At 42.9% G+C, this 25,414-nt stretch overlaps 2 protein-coding genes across 2 annotated transcripts in view; one reads left to right on the top strand and one right to left on the bottom strand.

Annotated features, from left to right (window-relative positions):
- The window catches only part of LOC138802125 (uncharacterized), a 31,967-nt gene extending 23,898 nt beyond the window's left edge, over window positions 1–8,069 (bottom strand). The window contains exon 1 of the mRNA XM_069985279.1: window positions 8,045–8,069. Within this exon, the coding sequence (XP_069841380.1) occupies window positions 8,045–8,047 (3 nt within the window). The 5' untranslated portion in view covers window positions 8,048–8,069. The remainder of the gene's footprint in view (window positions 1–8,044) is intronic.
- Window positions 8,070–8,283: 214 nt separating this feature from the next.
- Window positions 8,284–20,034, top strand: LOC138802124 (gamma-crystallin 1-like). Its single transcript, XM_069985277.1, has 3 exons — window positions 8,284–8,392; window positions 19,341–19,583; window positions 19,694–20,034. The coding sequence occupies exons 1-3, from the start codon at window positions 8,372–8,374 to the stop codon at window positions 19,967–19,969; spliced, it is 540 nt and encodes a 179-aa protein (XP_069841378.1). The 5' UTR covers window positions 8,284–8,371; the 3' UTR covers window positions 19,970–20,034.
- Window positions 20,035–25,414: the final 5,380 nt, after the last annotated feature.

Below are 25,414 nucleotides of genomic sequence, written 5' to 3'. Positions count from 1 at the left end.
TAAATACATGTCCGTCTTGCATCACGAGAATCCTCCCATCGTGGTCAGTTCATTACTATAATTAAAAGATATACAGAATAGTTGTTAGACATAATTACAGTCAATCTTTATAGGCAATATGTAAAGAAAATTTTTTTAAAAAAAATTCTCTCAAAAATCTTTGTTCACTCAATTTCACTTTCCTACTGATACACGGTTATGGGCAAACCGCGGGCAAACCGCAGGCAAACCATCATTTCATTTACTAAACATGTCAGCATGTACTTTGTATTCAATATTCAGTCCAGCAGGACCCAATGCTCCCAACTTATATATCCAATATAGCTCCCTTTTTTTTAGAATCAGTTGTCTATTACCCCCTCTTTTAGGTTGATCAATATGGTCTATGACCATGCATTTTAAGTCAATCTCACTGTGCCCGGCTTGTGCAAAGTGACAAGACACTGGAAGGTCCAGGCGTTTTTTCCGTATTGAGTACCTATGTTGATTCATACGTGTCTTGAACTCTAGTGTGGTTTCACCCACATAGAGTTTCATGCACGGACAAAGTAAAACATAGATAACCCAGTCTGAAATACAAGATAAGTAATGTTTAATTGGATATTTTTTGTGTGTTACCGGATGGACAAAACAGTCTGTTTTAATCATATATCTGCATGTGATACAATTTAAGCAAGGAAAGCACCCCGTTTTTCTTACACCCAAATATCTTTGTGTGTCGGTTTTCCTTGTCGACACATCAGTCCTTACTAGGCGATCCTTGAGGTTATTACTCCTTCTGTAAGATGGTAATGGAGGATCCTGAAATACCTCAATGTTAGTATAACTGTCTCTAACCACATGCCAATGTTTTTTAATAATACGGTAAATCATAGGGGAGAAATGATTATAAGTACTAACGAAGGGTATTCTATTCAGTGGTTTTCTCTCTTTTTTCTTCAGTAAGTCAGTTCTAGATAGCGATTTAACCTTGTTTGTGCATTTCTCCAATACAGTATTAGGGTACCCCCTATCCTGAAACTCCGATGTCATCCTCCCCAAGGCATTCTCAAGCTGCACTTCATCTTCGATGATCCTCCTGGCCCTAATCATCTGTGAAAAAGGTAAGGATTCTATCATTCTTGTGGGATGACAACTCTGATAATGCAGCATGTTATTACAGTCGGTTTCCTGTACAATCCTGCCCTTAACCTCTGTCCCTCCTTGTGTACCTCTACATCAAGATAATTCATTCTCCATTGGTCAGAGGATACTGTAAACTTAATTGTCTCATCCATAGAATTTAAGTCCATCACAAAGTCATTTAAGGTTTGGGGGTCACCCCCCCAAACTAGAAAAATGTCATCTATGTAACGCCACCAGGCAAGCACATGGCTAAACCTGGGGGTCACATAGATGCACTCTTCCTCCAATCTCGCCATTACCAAATTTGCATAGGTCGGTGCGACATTAGCACCCATCGCAACTCCGCGTAACTGTAAATACATTTGATCATTAAAGGCAAAATAATTATTAGTAAGAACTAATTCCAAAAGTCTCAGCAGAAAATCATTCACCATTGCTGTATAACCCAATTCACACATCGACATCCCTATTGCTCTCATACCCCTATCATGTTCTATGGATGTATACAAGCTTGTAACATCAAGAGTTACCAGTAGGGCTTTATCAGGTACAGTAAGTTCTTGTATTTTGTTCAAAAAATCAGTAGAGTCGTGTAGGTAAGATTTAGCCTTTACTACCAGAGGTCTCAATATATGATCTAAAAATATAGAAATGCGACTAAGTATGGAGTCTCTACCCGACACTATCGGTCTTCCGGGCGGGTTATTCAGACTCTTGTGAATTTTGGGTAGAAAATATATCAGTGGAAGTCTAGGATGTGCTACCGTCAAGTATTCAATCAGATCCTCATCAATAATGTTATGAGTCATGCCCTCCTGTAATAGGTGTTTAATTTTTCTGGCAATAGTGAATTTGGGATCCTGTGTCAGTGATCTGTAAACGGCTGTGTCAGATAGTTGTCTTTCAGCTTCTACCATGTACGCTCCCCTGTCCATGACCACAATAGCCCCACCCTTGTCAGCGGGTTTAATGACAAGATTGAGGTCATGGACAAGGGAATCAAGAGCTTGAATGTCATCGTGTGTTAAATTGGGGTATCTGACGTCACCTTCCTTCATATTCTGTCTTAGTTGCGTTAGGTCATGTCTTACAAGATGTTGAAATGTCTCTATGGCAGGTGTGAGTGGTGGTGTAAACCCACTTTCTGGTCTAAGACCCAATTTTCTAGAAGAAAAAATTGCATTAGTATCTGAGACATTAGTTTTTTGCATCGGATTAAACTTAAACCATACTTTTAGACTCAATTTTCTCACAAATGACACTAAATCTAAGTCAGTCTCAAACCAATTAATTTTAGGGCTAGGACAGTAGTTAAGACCCTTATTAAGTAAACAAATCTGCATCTCACTGAGATTATGTGAGGAGATATTTACCACTATATGTTTGTTGTTGTCGTGCCCTTCTTCTTGGATTGGCCCCTCTGTGATACAGTCCGACTGGAGCCTGTACGTTTGCTTCTTCCTGAGGCGGTGTCTCTTTCTCCCTCCTCTCCTTGTCTGTCTTGTCCTGTCGTGGGTTCGTCTAAAAAAACTTCAGTGTCGTCAGAGCCAGCCGGTGTAGACTGTTGTGTTGACTCTCTCTTTTTATTCTTTTTAAAGGCGCCAGCAGAATCTCCTCTCGTAGTCCAAAGGTAAGTACGTCCTGTGAGATAGTCCTGTGTGTCACGATGCCACTTCTTCTTTTTCTCCTCCTGTATGTCCTTACGAAATTTCTCCAAAAATCTGTTCTGTTTAAGCATAAATTTATTATAATCTTCCTCCGACAGTGTCTCTTTAAGTGTGTCATCCGCAGCCTGTAATTGTACATCTACTGTGTCGAGCTGTTTCTGCATACAGTCAATATGTAATAGTATTAAATCTAGTGCATATTTGTTAGAAAGAAGTTCAAATGTCCGTTTAAATTCAGGGTCTTCTAACAACATATTGGGTTTCAGTCTCGATCGCATGCCTCGCGGTATGCGATGGGCTTGATGGTATCGGCCCAGTGTTGAAATATGCAGTTGTAGGGAAACATTTTTCTTAGATAGATATTCAAAGTCTCTCTGTATATTAACAATAGATGGAGAATCCAGAAATGTGGTATCTCCCGCAATTCTGCCCAAAATCCGATCAGTATCAGATATGAAATAGAATATGGAATATGAAAACATATATGCTGCAGATGATTCCATAATAGTAATCTATAAGTTGCAAAGAAATATAGTCCAATTTCAACTTAGAATAGTCCTTTTCAGGAATAGAAGACTAGATTTAATACTATTACATATTGACTGTATGCAGAAACAGCTCGACACAGTAGCTGTACAATTACAGGCTGCGGATGACACACTTAAAGAGACACTGTCGGAGGAAGATTATAATAAATTTATGCTTAAACAGAACAGATTTTTGGAGAAATTTCGTAAGGACATACAGGAGGAGAAAAAGAAGAAGTGGCATCGTGACACACAGGACTATCTCACAGGACGTACTTACCTTTGGACTACGAGAGGAGATTCTGCTGGTGCCTTTAAAAAGAATAAAAAGAGAGAGTCAACACAACAGTCTACACCGGCTGGCTCTGACGACACTGAAGTTTTTTTAGACAAACCCACGACAGGACAAGACAGACAAGGAGAGGAGGGAGAAAGAGACACCGCCTCAGGAAGAAGCAAACGTACAGGCTCCAGTCGGACTGTATCACAGAGGGGCCAATCCAAGAAGAAGGGCACGACAACAACAAACATATAGTGGTAAATATCTCCTCACATAATCTCAGTGAGATGCAGATTTGTTTACTTAATAAGGGTCTTAACTACTGTCCTAGCCCTAAAATTAATTGGTTTGAGACTGACTTAGATTTAGTGTCATTTGTGAGAAAATTGAGTCTAAAAGTATGGTTTAAGTTTAATCCGATGCAAAAAACTAATGTCTCAGATACTAATGCAATTTTTTCTTCTAGAAAATTGGGTCTTAGACCAGAAAGTGGGTTTACACCACCACTCACACCTGCCATAGAGACATTTCAACATCTTGTAAGACATGACCTAACGCAACTAAGACAGAATATGAAGGAAGGTGACGTCAGATACCCCAATTTAACACACGATGACATTCAAGCTCTTGATTCCCTTGTCCATGACCTCAATCTTGTCATTAAACCCGCTGACAAGGGTGGGGCTATTGTGGTCATGGACAGGGGAGCGTACATGGTAGAAGCTGAAAGACAACTATCTGACACAGCCGTTTACAGATCACTGACACAGGATCCCAAATTCACTATTGCCAGAAAAATTAAACACCTATTACAGGAGGGCATGACTCATAACATTATTGATGAGGATCTGATTGAATACTTGACGGTAGCACATCCTAGACTTCCACTGATATATTTTCTACCCAAAATTCACAAGAGTCTGAATAACCCGCCCGGAAGACCGATAGTGTCGGGTAGAGACTCCATACTTAGTCGCATTTCTATATTTTTAGATCATATATTGAGACCTCTGGTAGTAAAGGCTAAATCTTACCTACACGACTCTACTGATTTTTTGAACAAAATACAAGAACTTACTGTACCTGATAAAGCCCTACTGGTAACTCTTGATGTTACAAGCTTGTATACATCCATAGAACATGATAGGGGTATGAGAGCAATAGGGATGTCGATGTGTGAATTGGGTTATACAGCAATGGTGAATGATTTTCTGCTGAGACTTTTGGAATTAGTTCTTACTAATAATTATTTTGCCTTTAATGATCAAATGTATTTACAGTTACGCGGAGTTGCGATGGGTGCTAATGTCGCACCGACCTATGCAAATTTGGTAATGGCGAGATTGGAGGAAGAGTGCATCTATGTGACCCCCAGGTTTAGCCATGTGCTTGCCTGGTGGCGTTACATAGATGACATTTTTCTAGTTTGGGGGGGTGACCCCCAAACCTTAAATGACTTTGTGATGGACTTAAATTCTATGGATGAGACAATTAAGTTTACAGTATCCTCTGACCAATGGAGAATGAATTATCTTGATGTAGAGGTACACAAGGAGGGACAGAGGTTAAGGGCAGGATTGTACAGGAAACCAACTGACTGTAATAACATGCTGCATTATCAGAGTTGTCATCCCACAAGAATGATAGAATCCTTACCTTTTTCACAGATGATTAGGGCCAGGAGGATCATCGAAGATGAAGTGCAGCTTGAGAATGCCTTGGGGAGGATGACATCGGAGTTTCAGGATAGGGGGTACCCTAATACTGTATTGGAGAAATGCACAAACAAGGTTAAATCGCTATCTAGAACTGACTTACTGAAGAAAAAAGAGAGAAAACCACTGAATAGAATACCCTTCGTTAGTACTTATAATCATTTCTCCCCTATGATTTACCGTATTATTAAAAAACATTGGCATGTGGTTAGAGACAGTTATACTAACATTGAGGTATTTCAGGATCCTCCATTACCATCTTACAGAAGGAGTAATAACCTCAAGGATCGCCTAGTAAGGACTGATGTGTCGACAAGGAAAACCGACACACAAAGATATTTGGGTGTAAGAAAAACGGGGTGCTTTCCTTGCTTAAATTGTATCACATGCAGATATATGATTAAAACAGACTGTTTTGTCCATCCGGTAACACACAAAAAATATCCAATTAAACATTACTTATCTTGTATTTCAGACTGGGTTATCTATGTTTTACTTTGTCCGTGCATGAAACTCTATGTGGGTGAAACCACACTAGAGTTCAAGACACGTATGAATCAACATAGGTACTCAATACGGAAAAAACGCCTGGACCTTCCAGTGTCTTGTCACTTTGCACAAGCCGGGCACAGTGAGATTGACTTAAAATGCATGGTCATAGACCATATTGATCAACCTAAAAGAGGGGGTAATAGACAACTGATTCTAAAAAAAAAGGGAGCTATATTGGATATATGAGTTGGGAGCATTGGGTCCTGCTGGACTGAATATTGAATACAAAGTACATGCTGACATGTTTAGTAAATGAAATGATGGTTTGCCCGCGGTTTGCCCATAACCGTGTATCAGTAGGAAAGTGAAATTGAGTGAACAAAGATTTTTGAGAGAATTTTTTTAAAAAAATTTTTCTTTACATATTGCCTATAAAGATTGACTGTAATTATGTCTAACAACTATTCTGTATATCTTTTAATTATAGTAATGAACTGACCACGATGGGAGGATTCTCGTGATGCAAGACGGACATGTATTTACAATATCTAGATTATCCTAATTGTGCTTTGACCGTATTCAGACAAGTGGCAAGGTAAGCTGCGACTACGCCCGGAGGGGCTATACTACTTGGGGGTGAGGGTTGTCGCTGTGCACACTGCAGGTGGTTTCCCTTGCGGTTTGAGCTAGCGCAATCCCCATCAGGGGATCGACTTTAGTGATGGAGCCTTTCCCTTGATGCCCGATGAGGTACAGCTGTAAAGCCACAGATCACAGATTGATTCACACGATGCGGTTGCCCGTACCGAGGTCAAGCACGGAGGAATCCATTACACTGCTTCCTGGTCACCCACTGAAACATGGAGGCTTTAGTCATGTCTTGCATTCAGCGAGGACCTTCCTAAACCGTGGAACCTGTCACAGATGTTTTTGCGTATGGACTTTCTTAGAAATGAATGGACTTCATCATTTACAAGCCTCTTATTACTCACTATATGCACTAGAGGTGTAAAGAGTAGAAATCATGAAGTATCTACTCCGTATAGGACACTGAATGGGTCACGATGGAGTTAATACCCATAGTCACATGGACATTTGATTGACACTTTGATTAACCAATGGAAACACTGTATTTTGTATCACACCTGTATATATAGATTGCTCATGTGTTCACTCACCGTGCTTGAAAATGGCGATGTTGGTTCGCTGAAACGTTGCTCCGGTCTTTTTGTATGCTGCACTTTGCTTTTGAATTTGATTGACGTGGATCACCGTTTGTACATGGAATAAACCCACATTTTTTTCACCGTATCTGCTGAGTGCTGTGGATTATCTTCTACCTATCTATCTATCTATCTATCTCGTATCTATCTATCTATCTATCTATCTATCTATCTATCTATCTATCTATTATCTATCTATCTATCTCGTATCTATCTATCTATCTATCTATCTATCTATCTATCTATCTATCTCCTATCTATCTATCTATCTATCTATCTCCTATCTATCTATCTATCTATCTATCTATCTATCTATCTATCTATCTATCTATCTCGTATCTATCTATCTATCTATTATATATTTATCTATCTATTATATATCTATCTATCTCTCTATCTATGTACATATCTATCTATCTATCTATCTAGCTCCTATCTATATATCTATCTATCTATCTATCTATCTATCTATCTATCTCCTATCTATCTATCTATCTATCTATTTATCTATCTATCTATCTATCTCGTATCTATCTATCTCTCTCTCTATCTATCTCTCTATCTATCTCTGCTTGCCCCCTTCTACTTCCATAACCCCCCCCCCCCCCAAATGGCAACACTCACATGCTCGCCAGACATTCACAGAGGCATCACAGGGATGACAGCACAGTCACGCTTGCTACCATGCTGTCATCCATGTGTTCCCTCTGTGCCCGCCTGCTCAGCCTGTGAGGGGAGCTGTTTTTTTTTTTTGGGGGGGGGGGCCGGGTGGCGTTGTTCAAGGAGAAAGGGGCAAGCAGGGTCCTGTGGGCAGCGGGGATTGGCACCATCGTCCAGCTCGCCAGACCTTCACAGGGGCATCACAGGGATGACAGCATAGTCACGCTTGCTACCATGCTGTCATCCATGTGTTCCCTCTGTGTCCGGCCGCCCGGAGCGCAGTTCACAGTGGGGCCCCTCTATGAACTCCCCTCGGTATAACAATATGGAATGGTGTGTGTTCTGTGTGTTTTACCATGTTGTGGATGACTCTGGACCGTCTTTCTGCACAGGCAATCTAAGCAGGGAACCACTTCCTGGACACGCTGTGACTGTTATTATCTGAGAACTAGCATGACACGCCTCCATTCTAGCTGCGGGGGCGTGTACAAGTGGCAGGGAGTAATGTGGGCGGAATAATTAGCATGAGGGGCCGTCGATGTGGGCAAAGAATTCCAGCACTTGGGCGTGACTAACAAGTGCAGAGGATGATGGGTGATGACATGGCCAGACAGGAAGAAGCAAGATTTACAGCCTGAAGGAAAGGGGGGACTGTATGGACAAAATAGTGGTATAGACGGCGATGAATCAGTCTGATACAATGGTATGTTAAGTTCATAGCAAGCTAAGAATGAATAGTTTTTTTTAGCAAACGCTGGATAACCCCTTTAACCCTTTGAGGACCAGGCCCAAAATGACCCAGTGGACCGCGCAAATTTTAATCTTAGTGTTTCCGTTTTTCCCTCCTCCCCTTCTAAGAGCTCTAGCACTCTCAGTTTTTTATCTACAAGGCCATGTAATGGCTTATTTGTTACAGGAATAGTTGTATTTTGTAATGGCGTCTTTCATTTTACCACAACATGTATGATGGAATTCCAAATATATTATTTATGAAGATATAAATAGGTGAAATCGTAAAAAAAGAATGCAATATGGTAACGTTTGGGGGGGTTCCTGTGTCTACGTAATGCACTATATGGTAAAAGCGACATGATAACATTATTCTATAGGTCAGTCTGAACAGAACCATATGCAGGTTACACAGATTCTCTAATGTTATATATTTTTTTTAAATGAAATCCTTTTTTTTGGCAATTTATTATAAATAAAATGGGACTATTGTGACGCTTATAACGGTTTTATTTTTTCACCTATGGGGCTTTATGTGGTGTCATTTTTTCCGCCATGATCTCTAGTTTTTATTAATACCCTATTTGTGAAGATCGGACGTTTTGATCACTTTTTATTAGTTTTTTTTATATATAATGTAACATAAAATCTGTAATCTGCGCACTTTTTCCCTCTTTTACTGTACGCCGTTTACCGTTCACAATGACGCTTGTTATATTTTAATAGATCGGACAATTACGCACGCTACGGTATATTATATGTTTATTTGTTTATTTATTTTTATATGTTTTATTTATATAATAGGAAAGAGGGGTGATTTCAACTTTTATTGGGGGAGGGGTTTTGGGGGAGTGTGTTAGTGTTTTTAACTTTTTTTTTTTTTACACATTTGAAGTCCCTTTGGGGGACTTTTACATCCAGTACTTGGATTTTTACACTGATCATTGCTATGCCATAGGCATAGCATTGATCAGTGTTATCGGCGATCTGCTCATTGAGCCTGACTGTGCAGGCTTAGTGCAGCAGATCGCCGATCGGACCGCACGGAGGCAGGTAAGAGACCTCCGGCAGTCCGTTTTTCCGATCGGGACACCCGCAGTCACACTGTGGGGGTCCCGATCGGTAAGTGACAGGGGACTCCCCCTGTCACTTACACTTAAACGCCGCGGTCGCGCCGCGATCGCGGCGTTTAAGGAGTTGATGACACGCAGCAGCGCGATCGCTGCAGCGTGTCATTACCAGGGAGGTCCCGGCTGCTCGCTGCAGCAGGCCCCCACCTCCTATGAAGCGCGCTTCATAGCGGGAGAAACACCCAGGGCGTACAGTTACGCCGTAGGTCGTCTGGGGACAGACTTCCATGGCGTAACTATACGCCCTGGGTCGTCTAGGGGTTAAAGGGTATGTGTCACTTTTTATTATTATTGTTGTTATTATTATTATTATTACTATTATATTTTTTTTTGGATTCATTTAATTAATATCTTTAAAAATAGTTAGACTTTGATTTCTGTTTTTGTTTTTTGTAAAATTACCAATAAGGTACTGCACTGGGGGAGATAAAAGTGGGGAGATAAAAAAGTGTCACACTGACTGCAGTAATAAAGATAAAAGCTGTCAGTGTGTATACCCCTTCCTTCCCAATGTCAGGACACTGCCTATGGATACTACACTGTATCTGTATATATATATAATGCAAGGATAACATGATATAGATGGGTTTTATATATGACCTGGCAAAAATTTTCTTTTTAACTTCCAGACAATTAGCAGCAGCTGAGGTGTATTATGGGGTTCTGCACCAGCAGAGGTGTGTGGCATGAGGTTCTGCAGCAGCTGAGGTATAGTATGGGATTCTGCAGCAGCTGAGGTGTGTGGTATAAGGTTCTGCAGCAGCTGAGGTGTATGATGAGGTTCTGCAGCAGCTGAGGTGTATGATGAGGTTCTGCAGCAGCTGAGGTGTAGTATGAGGTTCTGCAGCAGCTGAGTTGTATTATGGGGTTCTGCAGCAACTGAGGTGTATGATGAGGTTCTGCAGCAGCTGAGGTGTATGATGAGGTTCTGTAGCAGCTGAGGTGTGAGGTTCAGCGGCAGCTAGGGTGTATGGTATGGGATTCTGCAGCAGCTGAGGTGTATTATGATGTTCTGCAGCAGCTGAGGTGTGTATGATGATGATCTGCAGCAGCAGCTGAGGTGTAGTATGGGGTTATGCAGCAGCTGAGGCATATGATGAGGTTCTGCAGCAGCTGAGGTGTGTGGTATAGGGTTCTGTGGCAGCTGAGGTGTATGATGAGGTTCTGCAGCAGCTGAGGTGTGTGGTATAAAGGTTCTGCAGCAGCTGAGGTGTATGATGAGGTTCTGCAGCAGCTGAGTAGTATTATTGGGTTCTGCAGCAACTGAGGTGTTTGATGAGGTTCTGCAGCAGCTGAGGTGTAGTATGAGGTTCTGCAGCAGCTGAGTAGTATGGGGTTCTGCAGCAACTGAGGTGTATGATGAGGTTCTGCAGCAACTGAGGTGTATGATGAGGTTCTGCAGCAGCTGAGGTGTATGATGAGGTTCTGCAGCAGCTGAGGTGTATGATGAGGTTCTGCAGCAGCTGAGGTGTATGATGAGGTTCTGTAGCAGCCGAGGTGTGAGGTTCAGCGGCAGCTAGGGTGTGTGGTATGGGATTCTGCAGCAGCTGAGGTGTATTATGATGTTCTGCAGCAGCTGAGGTGTGTATGATGATGATCTGCAGTGGCAGCTGAGGTGTAGTATGGGGTTATGCAGCAGCTGAGGCATATGATGAGGTTCTGCAGCAGCTGTGGTGTGTGGTATAGGGTTCTGTGGCAGCTGAGGTGTATGATGAGGTTCTGTAGCAGCTGAGGTGTGTGGTATAAAGGTTCTGCAGCAGCTGAGGTGTATGATGATGTTCTGCAGCAGCTGAGGTGAAGTACGAGGTTCTGCAGCAGCTGAGTTGTATTATGGGGCTCTGCAGCAGCTGAGGTGTATGATGAGGTTCTGTAGCAGCTGAGGTATGAGGTTCTGCAGCAGTTTGGGTGGGGGGTATGGGATTCTGCAGCAACTGAGGTGTATTATGATGTTCTGCAGCAGCTGAGGTGTGTATGATGATGATCTGCAGTGGCAGCTGAGGTGTATAGTATGGGATTATGCAGCAGCTGAGGTGTATTATGATGTTCTGCAGCAGCTGAGGTGTGTATGATGATGATCTGCAGTGGCAGCTGAGGTGTATAGTATGGGATTATGCAGCAGCCGAGGCACATGATGAGGTTCTGCAGCAGCTGAGGTGTGTAATATAGGGTTCTGCAGCAGCTGAGGTGTATGTTGAGGTTCTGCAGCAGCTAAGGTGTGTGGTATAAAGGTTCTGCAGCAGCTGAGGTGTATGATGAGGTTCTACAGCAGCTAAGGTGTGTGGTATAAAGGTTCTGCAGCAGCTGAGTAGTATTATGGGGTTCTGCAGCAACTGAGTAGTATTATGGGGTTCTGCAGCAACTGAGTAGTATGATGAGGTTCTGCAGCAGCTGAGTAGTATTATGGGGTTCTGCAGCAACTGAGTAGTATGATGAGGTTCTGCAGCAGCTGAGGTGTATGATGAGGTTCTGTAGCAGCTGAGGTATGAGGTTCTTCAGCAGCTAGGGTGTGGGGTATGGGATTCTGCAGCAACTGAGGTGTATTATAATGTTCTGCAGCAGCTGAGGTGTGTATGATGATCTGCAGCAGCAGCTGAGGTGTATAGCACGCGGTTCTACAGAAGCTGAAGTATGTGGTATGGTCAGTGGCTACTGGAGCCTAAGCTGGGAGCTGCATGAGAACAGATATCCGAGGGTAGCTGTGGAGCGCTGGGAGCAGCTGTAAGGAGACTCTCTGTCAGAAGACCCGCCTGTCTGTATGAGCTGCCTGTATGAGTGCACATGTATGAGCTGTCTGTATTAGTGTACATCAGGGAGGAGCAAATTAATTGTAGTAGTGAAGTGCTTCACTTCGCAAGGTCATCAGCTTGTCAGCTGGCTGCATTTGAGCTCTCGTCTGGGTGTCTGGAAAAGTGGGATAAAGTCCTGGGTGAAGTTTTGCAGGACTGTATCTAGATTTCCGAGACATCTGGAGAAGAGCTAAGTTGTATTATCAAGTTGGTTTGGGACGTGCTTGTTGTATGTGTTCTGCTATGCAGACAACAACAAAATGGCGCTGCTCCTTTCCCCTCTTTATTCTCCTGTGAAAAGAGGTAGGAGGTGATAATGTCACAGCAGTTGAGCAGAGACTGCCTCTTTTTTCAGCAGACTTATTTCAGGTTATTTTTGCCCTTTTCCTGCTTGAGCTCCCCCTGGTGGCCATCACTGGGAAATCTGAAAAATTTGAAAGTTAATTTTTCTTATATCCTTACATAACACAAAAGTGGCCCATCTGTCATTTATTTCTTCATTAATTTGTTCTATGCAGAAAATCTTCATTTTATCAAAATATTTATTATGATCACATAGCAGATGTTGTGAGATGCTATGTTTTAAAAAAACCTTGATGTGTTTTGATGCATTTCAGCAGTGGTTGTGTAGTCCTTTATATGTATATTGTGCAGTATACAGTATACATCATAGGAGGAGGGGGGGGGGCAGCGTCCCTTCTTCTTCTATTGCCCAGCCCTATTGCCCAGCCCCAATTATTCTGTTACTATGGCTTACCTTTTAGGCTATGTTCACATGCTGTATAAACAACATATAAACAACAGCCTTTCATGTGGAACGGCCATTGTTCAACACTATCTATGGACAGAATTAATGATCATTAATTTCAGAAATAGGTAGCATTAAATACGCTATTTATACAGCATGTGAACATAGCCTAATATGTATTGTGCTCCAACAGTTTTTGCTGCCATCTACTGTTACAATATAAAATAGCAGTGTATTTTTTCACTGGAGTCTCTTGAATCTTTATTCTCACACATATCAACTTTACAACAGTAATTGTTATGGTTGTAAAATTAAGCATGTTTTGGCACATATTGTGGGCCATAATTTATTGTAGACCAAAAGATGGCTAAAAAATTGATAACATTTTTTTTAATTTTTTTTTGACATTACAAAACTCTTTAATGTTCCCTTTAAAGGGCATCCTAACCTGCTGATAGAGCGTAACAGGGGATCATACAGAGGCACATACCCCTTTTAATAAGGCTCTCTAGTGAACTGTATTCATGTAATAAGTGTATTATAAATATGTTAATGAGACAGTTCAGTGCACCTCGGAGCACTGATACGATGGTCCACTCTTCTAGCATTCTGTCTAATTAATAGTGAGGCCACCCCTCTGCATCAGAAGTATAATGCTATATTCACACAACAGAATGGCTGTCTTTCAACAAATAACAGCCACAAGTAATGTTCATAATTATTATATGCGTCCGTCATTATAAAATAACGGCCATTATTTTAAAGGCAACGGTCATTATTTCACCAAGAGGAAGTTGTGAGAAGATTATTATATGCAGAAAACAGGATTTTCCTTTGCAGATATGGTGAAACAGTGTAGTTTATTGGTTTCAGAAACAACGCGTTTCAGGGCATACACCCCTTTAGATGTCTCTCTTAACTTGATAAAGGTGTGTATGGCCTGAAAAACATTGTTTATTGGTCTCAGAAACAATCACCGTATCTGCTAATTGAAGCCATGAAGCGCCAACCATTGGTTCCTACGGTCTCCGGTGAGCTCCATGGATCTGACACCTAATCTCCATTTACCTACTACCGATCCTGTGGCTTATGATCATACTTTTGGAACCGGCTGTTACGGCGTTTGCCTATCTCCACTGACAGCCCTTAGAGATGTTGTGTACTTAGCACAACACCCACAGGTGAGCAATTCCACCCTTGCCTGACATCTCCTTCTTTTAATGTTATCACCCTATGGTGCCATTTCTATAGTTTAGCCTTTGTTATTACCATGCGATTGTTCCAGCTGCAGGGTGTTAGTGGCCTAGCTATTTTGAATAGAAATTTTAAAAAGGTTATCTATCAATGTATGCACAGGATTGTCATGGTCCTCTAAGGCAGCGTTTCCCAACCGGGGTGCCGCGGCACACTGGTGTGCCGGGAGAACCCGCCAGGGGTGCCGCGGGATCCCGGTGGGAAATGTGCGCTGTCTCTTTAGGCATCCCGAGAAGCTGCAGCCGCGCAGCTTCTCGGGATGCACAGATCACTTTGATGTTCCGCCCGCACTGTGAACATTAAAGTAAGCAGAATATAGGAGCAGGAAGTGTCAGCGTCCTGCTCCTATATTCACTCCCATAGGCTGCCGGCGCTTCATGCCAGCAGCCTATGGGAGGCCGGGACGTGACCTCTCCGGCAGGCGTGATGATGTGACGTCATCACGCCTGCCGGAAGTCCCGTCCCCGAGGCTCGCAAGATGGAGCCCGAAGAAGAGGAGAGCTGCTTCCTGCAGCCACAGTGCAGATTAGGTGAGTAGGATTTTTTTTTTTTTTAGGGGCAGAGCAGGGGGCATTATTAGTTCATGGGGGGCACCTCGGGGGCATTATTAGTATATGGGGGCACCTCTGGGGGCATTATTAGTATATGGGGGCACCTCTGGGGGCATTATTTGTTCATGGGGGGCACCTTTGGGGGCATTATTAGTATATGGGGGCACCTCTGGGGGCATTATTAGTATATGGGGGCACCTCTGGGGGCATTAAGTATATGGGGGCACCTCTGGGGACATTATAAGTATATGGGGGCACCTCTGGGGGCATTATTAGTATATGGGGGCACCTCTGGGGGCATTATTAGTATATGGGGGCACCTCTGGGGACATTATTAGTATATGGGGGCACCTCTGGGGGCATTATTAGTATATGGGGGCACCTCTGGGGACATTATTAGTTCATGGTGGCAACTCTGGGGGCATTATTAGTTCATGGGGGCACCTCTGGGGCATTATTAGTTCATAGGGGGCACCTCTGGGGGCATTATTAGTTCATAGGGGGCACCTCTGGGGGCATTATTAGTTCATGGGGGCACCTCTGGGGGCATTATTAGTTCATGGGGGCACCTCTGGGGGCATTATTAGTATATGGGGGCACCTCTGGGGACATTATTAGTTCATGGTGGCACCTCTGGGGGCATTATTAGTTCATGGGGGCACCTCTGGGGGCATTATTAGTTCATGGGGGCACCTCTGGGGATATTATTAGTTCATAGGGGGCACCTCTGGGGGCATTATTAGTTCATGGGGGCACCTCTGGGGGCATTAGTTCATGGGGGCACCTCTGGGGTCATTATTAGTTCATGGGGGCACCTCTGGGGGCATTATTAGTTCATGGGGGCACCTCTGGGGGCATTATTAGTTCATGGGGGCACCTCTGGGGGCATTATTAGTTCATGGGAGCACCTCTGGGGGCATTATTAGTTCATGGGGGAACCTCTGGGGGCATTATTAGTTCATAGGGGGCACCTCTGGGGGCATTATTAGTTCATAGGGGGCACCTCTGGGGGTATTATTAGTTCATGGGGGCACCTCTGGGGGCATTATTAGTATATGGGGGCACCTCTGGGGACATTATTAGTTCATGGTGGCACCTCTGGGGGCATTATTAGTTCATGGGGGCACCTCTGGGGGCATTATTAGTTCATGGGGGCACCTCTGGGGGCATTATTAGTTCATAGGGCGCACCTCTGGGGGCATTATTAGTTCATGGGGGCACCTCTGGGGGCATTAGTTCATGGGGGCACCTCTGGGGGCATTATTAGTTCATGGGGGCACCTCTGGGGTCATTATTAGTTCATGGGGGCACCTCTGGGGGCATTATTAGTTCATGGGGGCACCTCTGGGGGCATTATTAGTTCATGGGGGCACCTCTGGGGGCATTATTAGTTCATGGGGGAACCTCTGGGGGCATTATTAGTTCATGGGGGCACCTCTGGGGTCATTATTAGTTCATCAGAGCAGGGGATCCCACATACAGGGGGCATCCCACATTCCTATTCGCTTGACTGCACATAACACCAAACAGCGCAGTTACTTTGGGAGCCGACAGGAGGGAGAAAGGAAAGGAAGTTGCTAGAAATGTGTGGAGCCTAAATTGTTTGTCTCGCAGGTTCTGAAGAGATGAAAAGTAGCTGGAAAAAAATCATCATGGAGGACTGGACTGGATGGAGAGGAAAAGGGAAAGTGACTCCTCAGATCAAAGAAGACGTCACCTGTGAGTCACTGTATGACGGTTTTCTTATTTTGTAGAACATTATTTAGTAGGGGTGCCCCGAGGTAATTTTTTTTGTCCCCCGAGGTGGAAAAGGTTGGGAAGCACTGCTCTAAGGCAGTGCTTCTCAAACTGTGAGGCGGGCCTCACTAGTGAGGCGCCCCCTAGGTTTTGGTGAGGCCCAGCTGAGGGGTCAGTTTTCACACAGTAACTATGATCTGCACAGTCCTCTTGCTGTTTGAAAAAAAATCTCCATTTTAGCAAAATGATTAATTTATTTTGTGCTTTATTAGTATATAGAGCTTGGGAGACGGGTGAAAGGCGGCCCTAGCATTATTTTCAGATTTTAAATGGACTTTCAGTACAGATGGTGAGGCCCAGCATCCTCTTGGTCAGTCTGGTGAGGCCCAGGCATTGCCTTGGTCTGTTGGGTGAGGCTCCAGTAGAAAAAGTTTGAGAAGCACTGCTCTAAGGTATAGACAACCTATAAGGAGAGGAAAGCAAGGGCTATTAAACATAAACTGTGGACAATACTATATATTTATGTTACATAGTTATTATGGAAAAAAGGGATTATTTGATGGTAGGAGTTGAATGAATAGTTCATTGGTGGAGGTGAGAAGTGTAGAGTACTGGTATAATGGCAGAATAGTATTGGCATATCAGAGATATTTCAATTCACTTATCGGAGAATATATTTGTTTTTTTTAGAGCTAATATTTTGCCAACAAAATGGATAGAAAAATCTCCAATCTGTTTCTAGACTTAATAGGAAAACTCTGGCCCTTTAAACATATTTTTTATTTTTGTCCTTGCATAAAACATAATAAGGATCCTATTCTTACGTAACCATGCTCAACCAAGGTCCTTCTGCAGAAGGACTCGATTCAGCAATGACATCCCGCTCACCCAATTACTTACTGAAATGGGAAAGCAAGATGGGATACATATTTTTTGTCTCCTGACTGATGTCCTTGTGGACTTCTAGCCTTCTCTTTTCAAATAAATAAAGATATGCCATTTTAATGCCCAGTTAGTGGGTGCCACAGGTTTCTTTTGAGGTATTGGGATTCTTTTAGTTATATGCCTGTATTTATTGTGCTAACACATAAGGCATATGTTTTCCCAGGTTAAAAATGCTTTGTCCAACATATCTAAGTTATCATCTCCCCTAAGAATAAAGGCTAAAAGAATAATAGCTAGGGATCCCAACACTGAGACCACCTACCAATTACGAGATGGTATCACCATTATTAATAGATCACATGCACACACATTTTAGAATTGATGTACTGTAACCCGTAGTTTTGTAGACATCATTGCAAAAAATTATAATAGCTTTGTAACACGGGTAACCTACACAAAAGTAGACAAAAGACCTATACATTTTCTATAGTAGACAAAACCAGGGTCAGCATACATTGTACTGCAGACATCAGCAGTGCCAGATATATAAAAGGAAGCAGTGCACAGCATGAAACAGTACTGAGCTGCTGCAACACATCTCCAAACAAGATGGTTAAGGTAAGATACACTTAGTTTCAATCTAGTACCTTAAAAATATCTGGGTACAATCACAAGAAAATCGATAGTACTCTACTGTACATAGAGTAAAGGCAAATTAATTGGCTGATCGCTGGCATTTTTACATGGAATGATTACCTGCTGAATGAGTTTTTCTAGGAACGCTCATTAGTTATAACTAGAGATGAGCGAACCTTGAGCATGCTCGAGTCCATCCGAACCCGAACTTTCGGCATTTGATTAGCGGTGCTGAAGTTGGATAAAGCCCTAAGGCTATGTGGAAAACATGGAAATCATTGGCTGTATCCATGTTTTCCAGACAACCTTGTAGCTTTATCCAAGTTCAGCAGCCCACCGCTAATCAAATGCCGATCGTTCGGTTTCGGATGGACTCGAACCCGAACCCGGTTCGCTCATCTCTAGTGATAACCATCCAGTGTAAAAGGACCTTTAGAAAAATGGTCTTGTGTTACACAGTGTCTAGTACTTTAAAACTGTTTTACTGAGTAAAGGCAACAAAACTGCCTACTGTCATTTGTTTAACCACTGTGTTGGGAATGAGAATTTCTTCACCTGGAAAAATTTTAACCCCAGACACGCTGACCTGGTGAGCCATTTTGCTCCCAAGCAATGCATCTTGAAGGCCCTATGACAAGAAGCGATTATCAATGACTACCCCCCCCCCCCCCCGCACTTACCCACTCGCTGTCGGTGCATGTAATAGCATTGGCGGTGAGTGGGGAATGAAGAGCAAGTGAGCACTGACAGGTCGGCCCTCACTTGCGCCTGCTGATCAGCCTGTGGGGCTTAATGGGGTACTCTGCTCAAAACATAACTTTTCATATGTTGTTGTCCTTGGTGAGACTAACAATTCCTTCCATACTTGTTAGTACCTCTTCAGTCTCCATCTCCTCAGTTCTCAGCTGCTGCTTTCTGCTGAAGACATAAAAATCTGTATGAGAGCTTTTCTCTCTGTCTTCTCCTCCTACCTCCTCCCTTATGTAAACAAATCCCTAATCATGGTTCGTCAACAATGTGACCTTAGTTTAACCCTCCCAGCACTACAAAGAAAAGAAGCTACAATGTTGCAGATAAAGACAGGGACTAGTTTACATCTGCCAACTATACAGAACTGTTTTATATATGTTTAACCAGTTATAAGTTAAATTATGTTATCCAAGAAATTCATGCAAAGAAAACTATGTTTCTACAGATTATATTTTACGAAGACAAAAACTTCCAGGGTCGCTCCTTTGAGTGCAACTCTGACTCCTCTGATTTGTCTTCATACTTCAATCGTTGTAACTCCATCCGAGTGGAGAATGGAAACTGGATTTTATATGAACATCCCAACTTCAGAGGACACCAGTACTTCCTTAGAAAAGGAGAGTATCCTGACTTCCAGCAATGGATGGGTTACAATGACTCCATCAGATCCTGCCGTTTAACCCCTCAGGTATATACTGGGCCCAATAAAGGGAACCTCTTCTGTAAGAGGTATAATCTTTGTTAAATGTTTTTGTGATTATTTTGTATTACTGTATAATTTATTCTGCCTTAATACAGCATCGTGGACCATTCAGGCTAAGGGTGTATGAGAGAGAAGATTACAAAGGTCAGATGATGGAGTTCACTGAAGACTGTCCTCATGTCCACGAGCAATTCCGTTACAATGACATCCAATCTTGTCATGTGCATGATGGATACTGGATATTCTATGAGGAGCCCAACTACAGGGGACGTCAGTATTACCTGAGACCTGGAGAGTACAGAAAATACAGTGACTGGGGAGCTTCTAATCCTAGAATCGGTTCTTTCAGACGAGTTCAGTACCTGTATTAAAAAAGGATAAAAATATAAATTTATGAACTTTACAGTAAAAACTAAATAAATCAACACAAAATGATCTTCTGCTTGTCTTTTTAAGAGTAATAAAATGTTAAATGCCACCCAAATGGGAAAATTATAAATACAGTGGTACCTTGGATGAGCGTTTTGAAAGAAGAGCTCACAGTTTTTCAAAATTGTAACTTGGTATATAAGCATTGCTTTGGTTTAAGAGCTCTCTGTACTGAGATAGAGTGGGAGTAGGGGAGGGGCATAGCCTGCACAGGGTGGTCTACAGCACTGTACTCTGATTCAGGAAGTCTCCCTCATCTTCCAAATCATAGCAGATCCACTTAAAGCGACTCTGTACCCACAATTTAACCCCCCAAAACCACTTCTATGTTCGCATAGCTGCTTTTAATCCAAGATCTGTCCTGGGGTCCGTTCAGCAGGGGATGCAGTTATTGTCGTAAAAATAACTTTTAATCCAGCAGCGCTGTGTCTAATGGCCGGGGCTTACAATTGTATATGCATTAGGCTGGCACACCTTTTCTGTCCCTCCTCCCCACCCTCCTCAGCATTAGGAATGCTCAAGGCAGATTGCTCCCTATTCCCCACCTGGATCGTTAATACACGTGATCGTTAACAGCAGTAAATGTTGAGGAGGGTGGAAAGGAAGGACAGAGAGGTTGTGCCAGCCTAATGCATATACAAATGTAAGCCCCGGCCGTTAGACACAGCACTGCCGTATTAAAAGTTATTTTTATGACAATAACCGAATCCCCTGCTGAATGGACCCCAGGACAGATCTTGGATTAAAAGCAGCTATCTGAAGGTACAAGTGGTTTGGGGGGGACAGATTGTGGGTACAGAGTCGCTTTAAGGCTGGAGCTTGCATCAGGGGACAGGACTGTGGAGGTAATCTCTTCATAGCTGTAACCCCTCTCTCCCTAGACAGAGAGTGCTGCATTATGTGCCTACATCTGCCCTGCTTTATCCTGCTCCCTGCACTCTCTGTCAGCAATTGTATTTTCCATCCTCTCCATTCCTGCCTGTGCCTGCACTTACACTCAGCTGTATACACTGCTGCTATAATGTGCCTGCACTTACATTTAGCTATACAAACTGCTGTCTAGAAAGGTTTCTGTCACTGTCCTCCTGCACAGCTCTGTGATTCTCACTTCCTGATTGGTCCAAGCTGAAAACCCCTTCCCCATTGCTGTCATATCACCACAAAGACCTCTGACAGCAGCCCTGCTTCTCTATTCTAGCCTGTTGTACTGCGCTACTGCATTATGGGGATCTGTATAATAATTATGGGGATCTGTATAATAATAAGAAATTATTTATGTAATACTGTGTTTCCCCTTGAAAATAAGACAGTACCTTATATTCATTTTCGTTTTCGGGGGATGCCTTATTTCGGGAGTGGCACCAAGCATGGGGATGTAGATTGTTTAGCGGTACAGTAGGGAGAGTGGTGAGCGGCACGGGAGGGAGAGTGGTGAGCAGCATGGGAGGGAGAGTGGTGAGCGGCATGGGAGGGAGAGTAGTGAGCGGCATGGGAGAGTGGTGAGCGGCACGGGAGGAAGAGTGGTGAGCGGCACGGGAGGGAGAGTGGTGAGCGGCATGGGAGGGAGAGTGGTGAGCGGCATGGGAAGGAGAGTGGTGAGCCGCAGCGGGAGGGAGAGTGGTGAGTGACACGGGGAGGGAGAGTGGTGAGCGGCACAGGAGGGAGAGTGGTGAGCGGCATGGGAGGGAGAGTGGTGAGTAGCACCGGGAGAGTGATTGGTGAACGATTCCGGGTAGGGGATTTATGAGCATCACCGGGAGGGAGATTGGTGAGTGGCACGGGGAGGGAGATTGGTAAATGCAGGGGAGGGACAGTAGTGAGTGGCACGGAGCGGAGCAGCAGAGATTGGTCAGCGGCATAGGATGGGAGTTTGGTGAGCGGCATCGAGAAGGTGAGAGGTGAACGGCACAGGGATTAATGTGAGCAGCACGGGACAATCACGGAGAGGGAGGGGGGGAGAGGGAGCGCAATTCCAGAATCCCGCTGCGCTCAGTGTCCTGCTTTGAGTGAATGGAAGAGCGCGTTCCTGTCCACTGCCGCAGCTCTCCGCTCTAAGTGCTAACATGTTCATTCTTTAAGCGGAGAGGGAGCAGATGAGCGCGCGCCCTCTCCATTCACTTACAGCAGCACACTGAGCACGGTGAGATTCCGCTGCGGAAATCTCCACCGCGGAATTCCGACGATCTTGCTCAGTGTGAACTGCCCCTAAGCCTCCCTATCTGTTTGCAGCTGCAAATACTCTTCTGCATTTGTGGCATCAGGAATGTCATAGTGAAAACAGGGTAAACACCGTTATCACTGCCTTTTAACTCTAGGGAAAAGCATATAATTTTTTTATATTATCATACACTTTTACTTTTTTTTATATTCAGCATAACACCAAATAACAAATTTGAAAGCAGTCTACAAACTAGCAAATGTTATTAATTTTTGTTTTAGAGCATCTATTTGATGCCATGCTAAGGAAAAATAGAAGGTTCTCTTGTATCCAGTATAATTCGAAATAAATACATGATGCTTTATGCCAAAGCTTATATGGACGCATAGGGTATGGGTGGAAGAGGAAAAGGAAAAACTTTATTTGTAAGGTTTATAGCTATTTTTTGTTTGTTTGTTTGTTGTTTGTTTTAATTTTGGAAAACTTTTATATTTATGCCCTGTGATAAAACTGGCATGTTACCTATGTCCTCAAGTCAGTAGGATTACAACTATAGGAAACTTATTTATCTTTTATTTCATTTTACTGCTTTTACAAAATGTTAACCTTTAAAAAAACAAACAAACAAAAAAAAATGTGTTTAAAATTGCTCTATTATGATCCTTATAACACATTTATTTTTTGGTCTAAGGGGCAATTTGAGGTGTAATTTTTGGCGCAGTTTTGACAGTGGCATTTTAATGATTAATTAGTCTGTACAACTGATTGGCTGATCAGCTTAGCAGGCTATTAGCTGCGATCCCCAGCTGCTGATAGCCGCCGGGAGTGACGCGATACAGAAAAGGGTCACGTGACCCTGCTCTGTATCCCATTAGAGACGCTATGATGTACAGATATGTCATGGGTCCTTAAGCGTTAAACAATAAATAGAATAAGTAAATCACAGTATCTAGACCCATAAGCAGCACTAGTGACTGATACATTTTAACTATTTTTTTTTTTTTACTAACGATTATGGAGCAAAAATGACAAAGGGGAACACAGAAGGTGAATCTATTCTGTGCACAGTAAGAATCCCAAGAGGACCATATAACTTTAAACGCCTCCAGATTTTCATTTAAAGATACTGTGAGGTGATTCAATTACTTTATTTTCTTTACTTAAGAAACCAGATCCAAATAAGTAGACGAGGAAGCTTGTTTCCACTGCCTAGCCATAAGTGTCTTACTTGCAGATAAAATAAATGGAGTTAAATGCAAGAGGCATGCCAGAAGATCACAGACGACAGGTTTTTTGGAAAATTATAGAAGCAATGCTGCAAATAATGGTCCAATAACTTGTTATTAGGGTACATTCCCAAAAGATGTAATACATTTTCTTTATGGTTCTAGAACAGTGGTGTCAAACTAAAATACACAGTGGGCCAAAATTAAAAAATTAGACAAAGTCGCAGGCCAACCTTGATCATTATTAAAGCGCAAATTCGGCGGTCTTCAGTGGTGTGCGCCTCCCAGCGCTGTGCACTATGATAAATTACATGATAAATTGCTATGATATGATTAAACCCCAACTCATGTAATAGCCAACCTCCCCAATATTGCCCCATGTAGTAGCCAACACAACCTAAATTGCCCGACATAATAGCCAGCCCTCCCAGTTGTGCCCAAATAGTAGCCAGCAATCCAAAATAGTCTCCTTTAGTAGCCAGCCCACCCTAATAGTCTCGTATAGTAGCCAGCTCTCCCTTGTAGTCTCATATAGTAGCCAGCCCTTCCCGTAATCTCATATAGTAGCAAGCCCACCCCAGTAGTCTCTTATATAGTAGCCAGCCCTCCCCAGTAGTCTTATATAGTAACCAGCCCCCCCAGTAATCTTATATAGTAGCCAGCCCTCTCCTATAGTCTCATATAGTAGCCATCCCTCCTCCATAGTCTCGTTTATAGTAGCCAGCCCTCCCCAATAGTCTCATATAGTAGCCTGCCCTCCCCTTTAGTCTCTTATATAGTAGCCAGCCCTCCCCCATAGTCTTTTATATAGTAGCCATTCCTCCCCCGTAGTCTCTTATATAGTAGCCAGCCCTCCCCAGTAATCTCATATAGTAGCCAGCCCTCCCCCATAGTCTCATAAAGGAGACAGCCCTCCCCAATAGTCTTGTTTAAAGTAGCCAGCCCTCCCCCATAGTCTCTTATATAGTAGCCAGCCCTCCCCCATAGTCTTTTATATAGTAGCCATTCCTCCCCCATAGACTTTTATATAGTAGCCATGATAGGCCAGATGCAATTCAAACTGAATTGCCTGGCGGGGCAAAAATATTGGCACCGTGGGCCAGATTTGGCCCGCGGGCCAGAGTTTGACATGACTGTTCTAGAACATCTCCAGCACTATGGAGAGATATTCCTATTCAACTTGTGAAGCATTTTTAGATAGTTATTATACAACATAAGTAGTTTATATTGGGTTTGTTTATATGCTGTGCAAATCCAAGATTTTGCTGCTCTGTCCAAAATGATCCTCCTTCACTCAGGTGAAATTCGCCCAGGAAAAGTATGCTCCTATTATCTCCAATATATGAATGCCAGATCTGCGAGCCATTTTTTGGCAAGCCTAATATTGTGTATATAGCAGAAATTAGGCCCTTTGTTGAAGTCTCTGCCCTTGCTAATTGCTCTAACATTGTTAGTATGGACACCATAGTGGTCTCCATTTGTGACAATATATAATGACAAAGCCTTATGCTGGGTTTACACAAAGCGATAATTCGCCCTTTTGTACGATTAACGATTTTGAAGTAACAATTTTTTTTAATAACAATGAGCGTTTAGATGGAACGATATATCGTACGGAAAATTCGTTTTGCGATAGTTTTGCGATCGCTTAAGCCTATCTCACACATAGGTAAAATCGGTGAACGACTGTTTACACGGAACGGTCTGCAAAATTTTTGCGAACAACGATTTAAGAACATGTTCCAAGATCAGAATGAACTTTTTCTCACTCGTCGCTTGATCGTTCGCTGCGTTTACACAGAATGATTATCGTGCAAATTTTCACGATAACGATTGAATTAGAATGATAATCGTACGTGTAAACGCAGCGAACGATCAAGCGACGAGCGAGAAATCGTTCATTTTGATCTTTGAACATGTTCTTAAATAGTCGTTCGCAAAAAATTTGCAGATCGTTCCGTGTAAACAGTCGTTCACCAATTTTACCTATGTGCGAGATAGGC

The sequence above is a fragment of the Dendropsophus ebraccatus genome, chromosome 9, assembly GCF_027789765.1.
Source record: "Dendropsophus ebraccatus isolate aDenEbr1 chromosome 9, aDenEbr1.pat, whole genome shotgun sequence".
Classification (NCBI taxonomy): domain Eukaryota; kingdom Metazoa; phylum Chordata; class Amphibia; order Anura; family Hylidae; genus Dendropsophus; species Dendropsophus ebraccatus.
The sequence above is the reverse complement of the archived record's forward strand: the minus strand, read 5'-3'. Positions and strand labels throughout refer to the sequence as shown.

Bases quoted from the DNA above. Each gene is read 5' to 3' on its own strand.
- LOC138802124 (XM_069985277.1), top strand. From the start codon at position 8,372: ATGAATCAGTCTGATACAATG. The intron at 8,393-19,340 runs GTATGTTAAGTT...ATGTTTCTACAG, and splicing joins TGAATCAGTCTGATACAATG to ATTATATTTTACGAAGACAA. The intron at 19,584-19,693 runs GTATATACTGGG...GCCTTAATACAG, and splicing joins CCTGCCGTTTAACCCCTCAG to CATCGTGGACCATTCAGGCT.